Source organism: Tachysurus vachellii, chromosome 3 (assembly GCF_030014155.1).
Source record: "Tachysurus vachellii isolate PV-2020 chromosome 3, HZAU_Pvac_v1, whole genome shotgun sequence".
Classification (NCBI taxonomy): Eukaryota; Metazoa; Chordata; class Actinopteri; order Siluriformes; family Bagridae; genus Tachysurus; species Tachysurus vachellii.
This window is the reverse complement of record NC_083462.1, coordinates 34211875-34225601: the sequence shown is the minus strand read 5'-3', so window position 1 is coordinate 34225601 and position 13727 is coordinate 34211875. Positions and strand designations below refer to the sequence as shown.

Here is a 13727-nt window from a genome sequence, read left to right as displayed (position 1 = left end):
TCAATACATAGAAATTAATCGGTTGCCATAGTAACAGCGAGAGTCTGAATAATGTGATGTATTAGATTTTACATGTTTATTAATAAATTCAACATTACAGAAGTGTTTCCTGATCAAATACAAAAAAATCTCTCAGTGGTAAAATTCTGACTTAAATTAAAAGGACTGAGATTTTTGAGACATTTTTTATGAATTGTTACAGAACTTTCTGTCTTTCTTTATAAACTAACAATGTGTACAAAGAAATGCTCCTGTTGTGTTGTTTCATTTAATTATGTACATTTTAAACACAGAAGACATCAGCTTCACATCGACCTTCCTCCATGAAGGCAGGATCCCAGTCCTGATGCTCAGAATGCTCATGAACCTCACACATTCTCATCCCAACCACTGCACAAAGCCTAAATACTAACACCAAGGGCATCTTACACACTATTTATGTAGGTGAGAAACTAAACAATGTGAATATTTGGTGTAATGATCATCATTAACATGTCTGTCTCTTGTGCTTCTGCATTTTATACATAAAACCTGACAGACCTCATGGTGTGTTTTGTGTGAAAATGTTTTATTACATAATTTGTTTCTTTCGTAACTGACACAAATATTTGCTTATATATTACTTTTGCTGATAAAGTAACATGGAAATGTGATTTTTTTTGTACTGACTCGAGGTTTCTGAACAGCATCTTTTATTTGACAAACAAAAATTTCACAAAATGAAAATTAAAATTAACATCATAAACATCTATAACAAAAATTGTATTATAAATGGTCTACAGTATATACACACTGCTAGTTGAAGCTTAACTGCTGCTGAGGGTTTTAATTCCTTTAAAATAAGTTTGGTTACTGCTCTGTGACATTTCTCCCTCCTCTCAGCTCACATGTCTGCCTTTTCTGTGATACCGACATTGTGTGGTTTCCCACATTAATGCATTAAGGACCAGCCCTTGTGCTGTCAGAGCTCCCAACTCCAACCTCATGTATTAAACCCAGAGAGATAAATGAGTGTGTATACACACAGCACATGTTCACACATTAACAAATACTAAGTTCCTTTCTTGAAAAAGTCAGTAAGAAAAAGACAGTTAACAATCCTGCTGATTTTCCTCATCATTCTCCTCTTGTTTCTGTGGTTGGTTGTGATGTGTTTTTCCCAAATTCTCTGGTCTCTGGTGATGAACAGTGAAGTGAAATCTTTCTGATTGTCCTGCAGTACAAAACTCCAGCATTTCATCAGGTTTGTTGTATTACTTGATTTTGCTAGCTAAGAAATCTCCCTCTCTACTTTTACAGAGAACCTCCATCTCCATCTCCATCTCTCTATTAATATTAATAATAATAATAATAATAATAATAATAATAATAATAATAATAATAATAATAAAAACATGGATTAGTGGTTTTTAAGTTTGCTATAAAAACTATAGATACACACCTGATTTTTTAAATATAATATTATCTATAATGTGACTACATTATAGATAATATTAGATAATATCTATGACTACATTATAGATAATATTAGATAACAAATATTTCAATTTTATTTATTTTTTTCTTTTTCTTGGTCATGTGTTTCATTTTTACAGATATATAAACATTTTTGTATAACATTTATATTTGTTTGGAAAAGTATTTTTTCTAGACTTATTTAGATGTATGTTTCATGCTTCATTGCAATATTGGGTCAGTAAAAATACTTTTCCAACCAAATTTAAATGTTACACAGAAATGTTAATATATCAGTAAAAATTGAACACATGACTAAGGAAGAGAAAAAGAAAAGAAAAAAAGATTGAAGTCTGTCGGGTTCTACTGCAAAAACAGTGGAGAAGTGCAGCAGATTATCTGAGATGCAGAAAAACTTTCAGCTCAGATCCTTTAAAACTACACAAACTACACCTGAGATTACTGACGTGTTTTTAAAAGGCACATTTTATCAAACCAAATCTAGACTTTGTGTAACTTATTTAGAGAAACGGAGTGATTAATACATTTAACGGCATCTTTGCTTTGCTGGATTTCTTTATGTGTTTTGAACCGAATTAAACGACAAAGACAGAAAGTGGAGGATGGAGGGATGGAGGGATGGATGGAGATTCAGGTACTGCAGGAGGTCAGAGCTCCTGTTTATTGGGGCAGCCGCCAGAACTACAATGTAATGTGCGTTAAAGCGCAGAAGTCAGCAGGTCTCTGTTCGGACTTTATAAACTCTCTCTCTCTCTCTCTCTGTCTCTCTCTCTGTTTGTCTCTCTGTCTGTCTCACACACACACACACACACACACACACACACACACACACACACACACACACACACACACACACACGCTCGGGCGCTCGATCGTGGAAGGTTTCATAGACGTCTATCTCGGTGAAGTTACCGCGCACACAGTAAGTACTGAAAGTTGTTCATGTGCTTCTGCTAAAATAAACAGCTGTGAGTTCATCCTTCTGTGTTGGGTCTTGGAAATGAACGCGGTTTGTAGTGACATGATATTATATTTACTGATTGCTGACATTTATTGACTGGATTTTTATGAACTCGATACAGTGTTAGCTGGTATTATTATTGTTATTGTTATTATTGTTATTGTTGTTGTTGTTATTATTAGTTATTATTATTATTGTTGTTGTTGTTGTTGTTGTTGTTGTTGTTATTGCTATTATTGTTATTATTGTTATTATTTTATGTGACTATGGTTAACTAGTTAAATATTATTTTATATTCGACTTTGTGGATGAAAAATCCTGCGAGTTTAAATCGTTACTGATGACTTGTAACTAATAATTAACGAATTGTACAAGTATTGTAGAAGTGCTCAATAGTCAGATTTATTTCACTGCTGTCTGTGAAATAAACGACTGAAAATATATCTTTTTTCCTCAGGGGGTTTGTTCTAAAGATTTGACTATGGGAGAAGGCAATTTAACAACTTTACTGGGTAAATTAATCTCTAATGCATCATCATCAGCAACATTATCACCACCATCAGCATCAGCATCAGCATCATCATCATCATCATCATCATCATCATCATCAAACTTTTCACTTGTTTTTTCCTCTTTGTGAAAAAATCTGAACATGAATCTTTAATAGTCTGACTCTATCTATCTATCTATCTATCTATCTATCTATCTATCTATCTATCTATCTATCTGTCTGCCTGTCTGCCTGTCTGCCTGTCTGTCCTATTTATCTCGCTCTTTCTCTCTTTCTCTCTCTCACTATATATATAAACATACATTATATTGTTGTGTCATAGGGATATATTGGGAACACTGCATCACTGTAATCTCGTAATCTCATTTTGAATTTAATCTCATTATGAATAATTTATATTTATTTATTCTAATAGTGTGTGTCTGTGTGTGTTCTCGTACAGAGGGTGCATGCAGTCCGGTGTGTGAGGGCTGCCACCAGCCCATTGGTGAGCGTTTCCTGCTGCGTGTGCATGACTCTCTGTGGCACGAGCGCTGTGTGAAGTGCTCTACTTGTGCTGAGCCACTAAAGAGCACCTGCTTCCTGCGAGACTCCAAAATCTACTGCAGACAAGATTACCAACGGTAAGATTCCCAGAACTTTAGAATCTAACTTTACTAGGTCACCTGAATAACAGACCACTTTTCTATTGGACAGTTTGGGGCATTTTCAGTTTTCAGTAATGTTATGACTGTGTGGTAAGTTTCTTCATTCATTCAGTAAGCACATGATCCTGGTCAGGGTTGAGGTTGATCCGGAGCATGTCCCAGGAACAGTTGGGTGCGAGGCAGGACACACCCTGTCAGTTCCATCAGAGGGCACACACACGATAACACACTCACTGACACTGAGGGGCAAGTGTAGTGTAGCTAATCCACCGACCTGCATGTTTTATGGGGAGAGTAGGATGTAAGTAGAGAAAACACATGGAGAGAGCATGTACCCAAACTCCACACAGAGAGAAACCTGAGCTCAGGACCCTGGCACTGTGAGGCAACAATGCTGCCCTCTGTCAAGTCTGAATTCTGTGACTGTTTTTAGGGTTTCTTCACTACATTGTAGGGTATGGAAGTTAGATTCAGAATAACGAGTCAATTTGTTTCAGTTAATCTAATTTAACTGTCATTTGACTCGTTGATTCAGTTTCCCAGACAGGAATATAAATATTCAATATCTTACTACAGACTCACCATTTTAATGGGATTTGTTTAATTATATTCAAAGGTAACTGTCAATAATAAAAAAAACACCAATATTAAAACATTACCATTTTTGCTGTGAAATATTTTTTATCATGTGCAGTAATCTTTTCTACTGTGAGTCGTATTCATCAGTCATCTCTTGTCACAAACAACAAAAAGGTTTTAACATAAAATCAGCTATACAACAGTACAAAAGAACTTCTGAGCAGCATTTAATGCTATATTAATATTGGATCTATTGACTCATTTTGTCACAATGTTTAGTTTTGCCAATTAACTTTAAGCATTGGGGTTATGTTTGGGTCTAGCATAGCATTAATTACCCAATGTCAATGGAAGGTCCTTACAAGTATAGTAACATAAGTGTGTGTGTGTGTGTGTGTGTGTGTGTGTGTGTAGGGAGGCTGAGGCACTTGGCACTGAGTGCTTTCAAGACAAGGTGACTAAGAGGGAGGGGTTGTGATGGGCCAAGGAATGTGTGGACACACACACACACACACACACACACACACACACACACACACACGCACACACACACACAAACAAAGAGTGGTCCATACCAGGACGGCACTACTGACACATTGTCAAAATGTGTTAAATTAGCGAGACTCATCAACGTGGCAACTGCAAGCTGGGGACAGCATATGGCCACATCACCACTGTGTGCCACCCCCCTATTGACCCCTCAAAAACATATCCATGCATTTTCTCCCTCACACATCCGTTCTCACCTCCAAATATGAGAACACAAGCCAGGCTAGAAGACAAGATGACCCAGACAGAGCCAGCTGAGAGCACGTCCGAAGAATAAAGAAATCGACCTTAAAAGTGTTTAAAACTATAACCATTAACTTCAACAGTATTGTCAGGATCAGACAGATGTGAGAGAAAGTCCTAACCAATTTAGTTTATTTTACTTTCCAGCAGTGTAGAAATACACGAAAATGAATTTGAGATCTTTTTGCTTTACCTGATTATTTGTGCATCCATAGTGATCATATGCACAGGACAACAAGGATTAAGTTTCTGCATAAGTAGACCCTCTTGATATACTATTACACACACACGCACAAACACACACACACACACAACCTGAAGTGATAATAATTGAAGAATGACCACTGTGCACTTAATAAGTGGACTTACAGTAGGCTGTGAAGTTAATGCTGGTTTTTAGGAAACGTGAGGAGTGGACCATATGTTTAGGGAGAGCTTTGAGTTGGGGGTTCTGTGTGTGGTGTATGTGTGTGTGTGTGTGTGTGTGTGTGAATGGCTGGCTCACTGACTGTACATTGCACTGAGCCATCTGGGTTGATGCCTGGTGTCATCGCTTTCATCTCAGGGGCGCTGCTCGTCCAAGCGTGAGCTTATATGACCTGACCAATTAGCCACATACCCAGTGGCTGGCACTGCCCACTATCATGCCACTTAAGTGCAGAAGTCCACTAGGTTCCTGTTCGCCAGGGCTCTAGCTGGCACGTTTTGTATTCTGTTGAGGAGCAGAATTACTGTAAGTGGGTCAATGCACTGCCTGATCAAGTGTTTTCTTATGAGATTCTACTGAACAAATATTTAACATGCCATGCCTTTATACTACAATAATAAAGTACAATTCTAAAATTAAAAAATCACTCACAAAGAAGCTGAAACAAATCTGTCCAGTTAGATTTCTCCACAACACGATGGTTGTCTCCCAGCCACCGGGTTCCCCGATCTAACCTGTGTCGAGTTGTACAGTTTTCCTCATGGATTTACACCAACCAAAACAGGCTAATAGATGGATTGTCGACTCTAAATTGCCCCAAGATCTAAACAAGTGTGAGAAAGTGTGTGTGTGTGAGTGTGTGAGTAGTACCCTAAGGTATACCAGAGTCCAGTTCAGGGTGTTTCACTATTCCCAGCATCATCTCTGGATCCACTGTAACCCTAAACAGGATAAAGCAGTTACTGAAGAAAAATAATGAATTAATATAGTCCTCATATTCAATCACATAACTAATAAGTAAACAAAGTAAATTAGATGCATTTCAGTGTAATATCGGGATTTTCCAAATTACTGAAATACGTTTGTCTGTGTTTCTGTTCAATGATTGCTTTGTAGAAGTATTGTAACTTGATACACTCAATTGGACCCACACATGTTCTCAAACCAACTGATGAAAAACACCTACAGTGTGGGATGTGATTTTGTGTCTCACAAGGGATTTAAATATTGATGCAATTAAATAATTTCTGTTTAATCATGTGTTCAAAATGGATTTTCCGTCACTGACTAGTATCCATTAAAATGTATTAAGTGAAATCCAGTATAAAAGTAATAAGTATTAAGTCTCTTACTGTCTATGTATTGTTGGCCAGCAGAAATAACTTGGGCTTCGCAGACTCTCAGTATAATCATTGACTGTATGAGCAGTATGTTGTGCCTCTCCCCTGTGAGCTCTAGAAAAACCTTACTTGGTTTCCCACAGCAACACTAATAACCCACAACAATGCAAGCCTTCGGGATGTTTCAGTTCATGCTCATCACAGGAGGATTTTCACTGTGTGTGTGTGTGTGTGTGTGTGTGTGTGTGTGTGTGTGCATACCAGGAGTAAATTCCTTCAGTTTGTTAGATAACATAATTTAAACAGGAACAGATACCTTACAATATGGGGAAATCAAAATAAAACGATTTAGGATGTGATTCATGTAGAACTTCATCTGTAATTCCTTTAAAACTGAAACATCATAAAATCATTATTTAAAAAAGGTTAGTGAGCTCATCAACTCACGAGCTGTCACACCTCTGGAAACAAACCTCTCCTGTCACCTGCATCGCAAGCTCAGACCCGGCTCCCCCTCTGGCCGTGGAAATCTCAGCCCATGGTTTGACAAACAGAAAATGCGGCGGCTGCCAGGACACAACAATATAAGCGCAGCTCGGGGCCAAGTTCTGCAATTGTCTGCAATCGGTTAAGTCGAGTTAAGACGGATCCCTGGCTCAGCCTCTCTCACCAGGAGGCCCTGTCGTGACTGCTCGGGCTGGAGCCATGGCCTGCCGAGCTGCTTTTTACTCCGCTCCCTGGGAGTTCTGTCCCCGGACACTGCAGTGGAGCCGACGGCCTACGTCTCAGTTCCTTCTGACCCACAGCTCCAGTTGCTAGGAGCTAAGACTGTGGTAGGGGCTATGCATCAGTGTGTTTAAGGAGGGTCGAAGGGTGGAAAACCAGGGGGAGGCAGGTTTGAGGAAAAAGCCAGCAGTCTGAACTGACTCCTATATGAAAAGAGCGACGTTCCAGGATCTTCAGTGTGTGAACTCTAGTTTATCCTGATGCTGCTCCTGGTGGTCTTTGTACTCATTGTGCTGAGTGTTTACTGAGAATGTCTAAAATATTCTTCAGTTATTGCAATTTTATGTTCTTGCTGTATTTATTCATCATGCAATATTTACTCTAGCAAGTAACCAGTCATCCATATATTGCTTATAGTTCATCACTTGTGGCTATGTTCAATCCAGCATTTTTCAATTAATGATAAAAAATCGTAGCTATATATAGTGTCTAGAGCTAACTAGTTAAACATCTTCAACAATGTAATAATCAGTGTGTAATTCAGCTGTCTGATTCATGTTACATACTAGATTATGTACTAGTTATGTTCTCTCACCTGAGTCTTTATTCAGCTACATATTAAATGAGCATTCTTCTGTTGCTTGCTAGTGTGCATGAAATATTATAATTTCCTTCACAGAATTCTTATAAAGTCTCTCTCTCTCTCTCTCTCTCTCTCTCTCTCTCTCTCTCTCTCTCTCTCTCTCTCTCTCTTTCTCTCTCTCTCTAGACACTTCTCGGTTCGCTGTAGGGCTTGTTTGGAGGTTATCTCCCCGGCAGAGCTGGTGATGCGAGCGGCTGATGCAGTTTTCCACCTGCACTGTTTCTGCTGCTCAGTGTGTGACTGCCGGCTGCAGAAAGGAGATCGCTGTGTGCTGGTGGGAGACAAGCTGCTCTGTACACAACATTACCAGTGCACACAGAGCAGTCCCACCACCACAGACTCAGGTACTGCACTCTGACACACGCTGCCATGCCTTTCATTTATTCTGTTAGGTTTATGATTATAAACATTTATATCATACTGAATATCTGTTTTAAAGTTTTATATCAACAATGGATTTAAAATATTATAAGGTACTAAATTATGAAAAATCTAATCCTTTCCTTTCCAAATTAATGAAATCAAATCCTATTTAACTATTACAAGATTTTTTTTTTGCTTTAGTTTGTTTGTTTGTTTCAAAAAGTAAGTCATTTGATTTGATTTTTGAAAATTTGAAAATTTGTTTGCCCCAGGAAACATTATAAAATGTTATAAAATGTTTGCCCCAGGAGATGACCATCTCTCATTTAAACACACAGCTATAAAAGTTTTTAAAAAAGACTTAATTAGTCAAACCCATTTGCAGGCCGGAGTGAGGATGAGGATGATGGAGAGGATGAACACAATCTGAAGCTGACAGGAGAGAAAAATCCCAACAGAGATGAAGAACACAAGAGACCAAAGCGGCCACGCACCATCCTCACCACACAGCAGAGACGAGCTTTCAAAGCCTCGTTTGAAGTCTCATCCAAACCTTGCAGAAAAGTAAGAACACCTCGAACTGCTAGACTTTCTACGATGAACAGCAATGAAGGTGGAATTGAAGTGCAGTTCTGTAATAATGTTACACAAAACTGTTTTTATTTGTATACATAAAAATATGTCTGCTCCCTTATATAGAATAAAAAGCCTTGTTTCTACAAAGAGGGGAATTTATATGATAATATCTAACACCTTCTAACACATTTTGTTAGATTTATGTTTTTAGTACACTTTAAAAGTGATCAACACCAACACACACTCTCTCACACACACACACACACACACACACACACACACACGAGTGTGTGTGAGTGTGTGTAAAATGAAAAAATATATATTTAATGTTTATTCAAATTCTGTTAACTTTGATCACTTTTAAACTGTAATAAAAAAACATAAATCTAATTTGAAGAAAGAAAGAAAGAAAGAAAGTGTGCTGTCCTGTGAGCTGTTGCTGACTATTATCTGTGTTGATCTGATACTCCATAGAGAGTCAGTACATCACTTAGCCTACATGACCCACAAACCATGAAGATCATGCACTCTCGCTCTTTCTCTCTCTCTCTCTCTCTCTCTCTCTCTCTCTCTCTCTCTCTCTCTCTCTCTCTCTCTCTCTCTCTCTTTATTTTTATCTGCTGTTCTGAATCTATCTCACTCTCTCTTCCCTTCTACTGTAAGGTAAGGGAGACCTTGGCAGCCGAGACAGGCTTGAGTGTACGAGTTGTCCAGGTCTGGTTCCAGAACCAAAGAGCCAAGGTAACATGATGCCTGTCATACACACACACACACACACACACACACACACACACACACACACACACACACACACACACACACACACACACACACACACATACACCAAAAGCAACATTTAAATTTAAAAACTCCTGCCAGTGAAGAAGTAGGCAGTGTTAATGGATTATTCAGAAAATTGGTGACATGCCTTTGGATTATCTCCTGTAGTTCCTTACATGAGCCCTCAGTGTTCGAGCGCTCTACATCACATAATACTGCATGTACATGAGGTCCTTGCTTAGACACATAGTCAGAATTTAAAAGTAAATTTGAATTTATAAGTAAATTTCCTTTAAAGTAAATTTAATGTAGAGAATTTTTGTATTGAACTGTAGATGAAGAAACTGGCCAGAAGACAGCAGCAGCAGCAGCAGCAGCAGTGCCAGTCCCCTCAGGAGCAGAATGACAGCCAAACACACACAGGTATGAACACACACAGATGCACAGAAGTTGATGATTTGGATGATTAAACAATAGACCTCTGTTGAAACTCAGGGATGTTGGTGGGGTAGGACTGTGAGGCAGTAAATCCAGTATGTAAAAGTTTGAAATATGTAAGCGTTCACCTGCCTTTTTTTCCCATGATGATACAGCGCCCTCTGCTGGAGGATTTTCAGCCGAGCTGGAGAGCCTGAGCTCGTATTTATCTGCAGCTCAACAGCAGGAAACCCACAGCTTTAAGATGGACCTTAGACAAGGACTCACACCTCCTCAGATGCCAGGAGATCATATGAACCCATATGGTACTTGAATCCACAGATTTCTGTGTGTACACACATTGTGAAATATTACTCTTTTACTATATTTCTTTTTCTCTCTCTGTATACGGAACAGATGCCTGGTACTCGGACATGGACAGTGACCTACTTCACCCACACAGTCTGTCATCTGGAGACACATCTCTCCTGACACCCATTGACCGACTATATTCCATGCAGGACTCTTATTTTGCCTCCTGTGTATAATTGTGTGTGTGTGTGTGTGTGTGTGTGTGTGTGTGTGTGTGTGTGTGTGTGTGTGTGTGTTTTCAGGACTTTGGGATTAATAAAGAGAATGTGTCAGACTGTGATTTGGTAACTTCTCTGTCTAATTTATATTTATTGATGTGATTTCCCTAATTCTTTTGGATCATTAAACTCAGTTTGAATTAAATAAAAGTCTGAGGCCATTGTAGAACAGGTGTGAAGATTTGTCTGTGTTTCTGTTTTTTTTTTTTTTTTTTTTTATGATCAATTGTGTCCCTGGATGTAAAAGACTGTGTGTGTGCGTAAGTGTGTGTGTGTTTGAGAGAGAGAGAGAGAAAGAGAGAGGAGACAGAGAGACACAGAGAGTGTGTGAGTGTGTATGAGAAAAGTGTGCGTGTGTGTGTTAGAGACAAATAAAGTGTGTTAGAACTGTACTTAAACCCAATATGTGTTAATACACTGAGAGAAAGTTTATTCCTCACTCACACATTTGTGCATCACTTCGACTGATTTCATATTTAAATCTGAACCATTACATACAGAGATGTAAAACAATATGTTCTACTTAAGAAACCCTTTAATAACATATTCATCAGTAATGCAAGAAACTAATAGACATACCTTCAGGCAGGTTTAATCTGCACCCCATACTTATAATTAAAAACTGCTGATCCAAATTCTCAGCTGTGTGGCCCCTCACATTCCATAGCTTAACAGTTCAGCATTTAAGTAATGAAAGTCCTTAATAAATGCCAGTATTGTGCTCTTTTCATTCACACTTGGACCAGTTCAAAATTCCTCTGCTTCCTTTTGTACTTGCAGACCACCCAGTACCATTGGAATGTTCTGGGGCTGGGAGGAGGGACTAGTACTATGGCTGACTGAGTTATGGTTTCAGTTCAGAGCCATGTCAGGAGAAAATATTTGGCATGCCAATATCGATATGATACGTGTGGCCTTCTTGCCCCAGTGGTGAACCCTCGTGCTCCACATCCCAGAAGCTCACATTTCTTGAGGCTGAAATCTGAACTTGATATGCAAGAGCTGGTCAAGAACAATCTAACCGCCTGTCACCGAGCTCTTGTCCTGCCAAGTGAGAATGTAGGATGAAAGTGAAGACGAACACAGGTTTAGACATGTACGTGTCATTTTAAAGAAAGCCATGAGCTCCAGACTCTGAACTCTAATAACTACACATATGTAAATACAGAATATCTGTTCCAGCCACCCAAAAATATTACCATATAGTATATGAAAACTCTGTTACACCTTTTGCTACTTCATTAATTAAAATCCTCTAGCAAGATCAGCTGCAAGATCGGCTGTTTCTTCAGCGATGGTTTCTTTCTTAATTTCAGCTGAATGTGGTTCCCTTTTATTTATGCTACCCTCCTTGCTAACTTTCTTGGGACCCATGGTGCTATGTCTTCAAAATAAAAATAAAATAAAAATAAAAACGCAAAAAAAATAAAAACTGACTGAAAAAAAAAATTGTTTACATTTAGTTATTTACATTTCACAACAACAGCAATTTCTGCTTTTCCAAATATAAAGTGCACAAACCCACTAGACCCAGTGATTGTTCGGAACACAGGACTATATTGCACACCTGCTTACCCATGCCTTCCAGTCTCTGGTGCATTCCTTGGCATAGGAAGGGCAGTTGGCTTGCTTGTTATGCAAGGGAAAGGAAAAATAATCAAACGGCTATCATGCGGGCACAGCAGGCACCAATAGCCTCGTTATTATTCTTATATCAGCCAAGAGACTTTCAGCTGATCGGTTATTTATGACTCTGACTGTGCCAGGACAGGCAGCAAACCCTCTGCCTACTAACCGATATAATTGGCATCATGCTGAGAAACTGTAATGACAGATGCATGGGCTTTGCTCAGGAAAACCTTTTTTGCCAAATATTTTAAAACACCGAAGATGTGTTGTCTTCAGCTTAACTGATCGGCTTCTTTAATTTGCTGATTTCTTCTTTAATTTGCTGCCTGGGCAATTTGTCCATCTCTGTGGATTGAGAGGTTCTGCTTGACATGTGTAACAAAAGGATTTAAATACACTGTTTCAAAAAAAATAAAAAATACACACACACACACATATATATATATATATTTCTGTAAAAGTTATCTGCTGCACCAGTCAAGCAGTCAAAACTACAAATGAAATACAATTTCATATATATACTTTTTTATACACAAAGAAACATAAAATGCTGCTATATGTCACATTAGTATAATCTGACTTTAATTCAGCACCCAGGATCTTAAAAATGTAAAAAAAAAATCTAAATACAAATTCAGTATTAGATCCATTATCCCACTCTAAACATCCCCAGACCCTTTGACCTCGAGAGTCTCCCACTCAGAGAGCAAGGTGAATGGGCAGAGGTCAGTCTGCGGACAACGAGCAGGCGACAACGGGCACTGTGCCTGGAGCCAGCGGGCTCTGGGCTGCATGCCCACTCTAGGGCGATGGAGTCTGCGGCGAAGATGGAAGAAGCCGTGGGTGTGTGAGCGATCTCACTGTGGGGAGCCACAGCAGGACTCACTCTTTATCCTCCCTAGCAGAGAGACAGAGAGAGTGAGTGAGACAGCAAGGGTGATACCCAGACATTGAGGAATAACACCTCTGAGAGTCCCGGGCAGTAGACCAGCCAGAATGCGTATGGTATTTTTGTATAATATTTGTTTTTAATCCTGAGACATGTTGAACCTGGTGTACATATAAACTGAGAAACTGATGATTTATGAGGACTGACTGAGATAATGATTACATAGACAGTGACTATAAAAAAATTCCACACTTTATAACCCAGCAATTAATGTTATCTACTATAATTTAACTTTACTATAAAGGGTCCAATTTCAAAATAAGTGAGTTGGACTGTCTTTGTACATACTATGTTTTTACTGAGTAAATTACTGTGCAGTTTAAACACTAAACTATATGCATTTAAATATTAACAGTATAATTAACCATAATTTTTCCAGAAGCATGACAACATATAATGACGTGCTGAGCTAGTTAATGACTTAAGCCTTGAAGTAATTATACTGACATACGTGTCCTTTAGTGACACATGTTGTCGGATTGTGTAGGAAACCCTTCCACAATCCCACTAAAGGATGTGTCCTAGTTTGCACGGGTTAGT

At 38.7% G+C, this 13727-nt stretch overlaps 1 protein-coding gene across 1 annotated transcript; it reads left to right on the top strand.

The window, feature by feature from the left end:
• Nucleotides 1-2903: 2903 nt before the first annotated feature.
• lmx1a (LIM homeobox transcription factor 1, alpha) lies at nt 2904-13192 on the top strand. Its single transcript, XM_060865120.1, has 11 exons — nt 2904-2949; nt 3391-3571; nt 8010-8227; nt 8632-8810; nt 9486-9563; nt 9938-10025; nt 10196-10345; nt 10437-10561; nt 11390-11435; nt 11538-11660; nt 12912-13192. Exons 1-11 carry the CDS (start codon nt 2919-2921, stop codon nt 13190-13192), a joined length of 1500 nt encoding a protein of 499 aa, XP_060721103.1. The 5' UTR covers nt 2904-2918.
• Nucleotides 13193-13727: the final 535 nt, after the last annotated feature.

Bases quoted from the DNA above. Each gene is read 5' to 3' on its own strand.
- lmx1a (XM_060865120.1), top strand. From the start codon at position 2,919: ATGGGAGAAGGCAATTTAACAACTTTACTGG. The intron at 9,564-9,937 runs GTAACATGATGC...ATTGAACTGTAG, and splicing joins TCCAGAACCAAAGAGCCAAG to ATGAAGAAACTGGCCAGAAG. The intron at 10,346-10,436 runs GTACTTGAATCC...TATACGGAACAG, and splicing joins AGATCATATGAACCCATATG to ATGCCTGGTACTCGGACATG.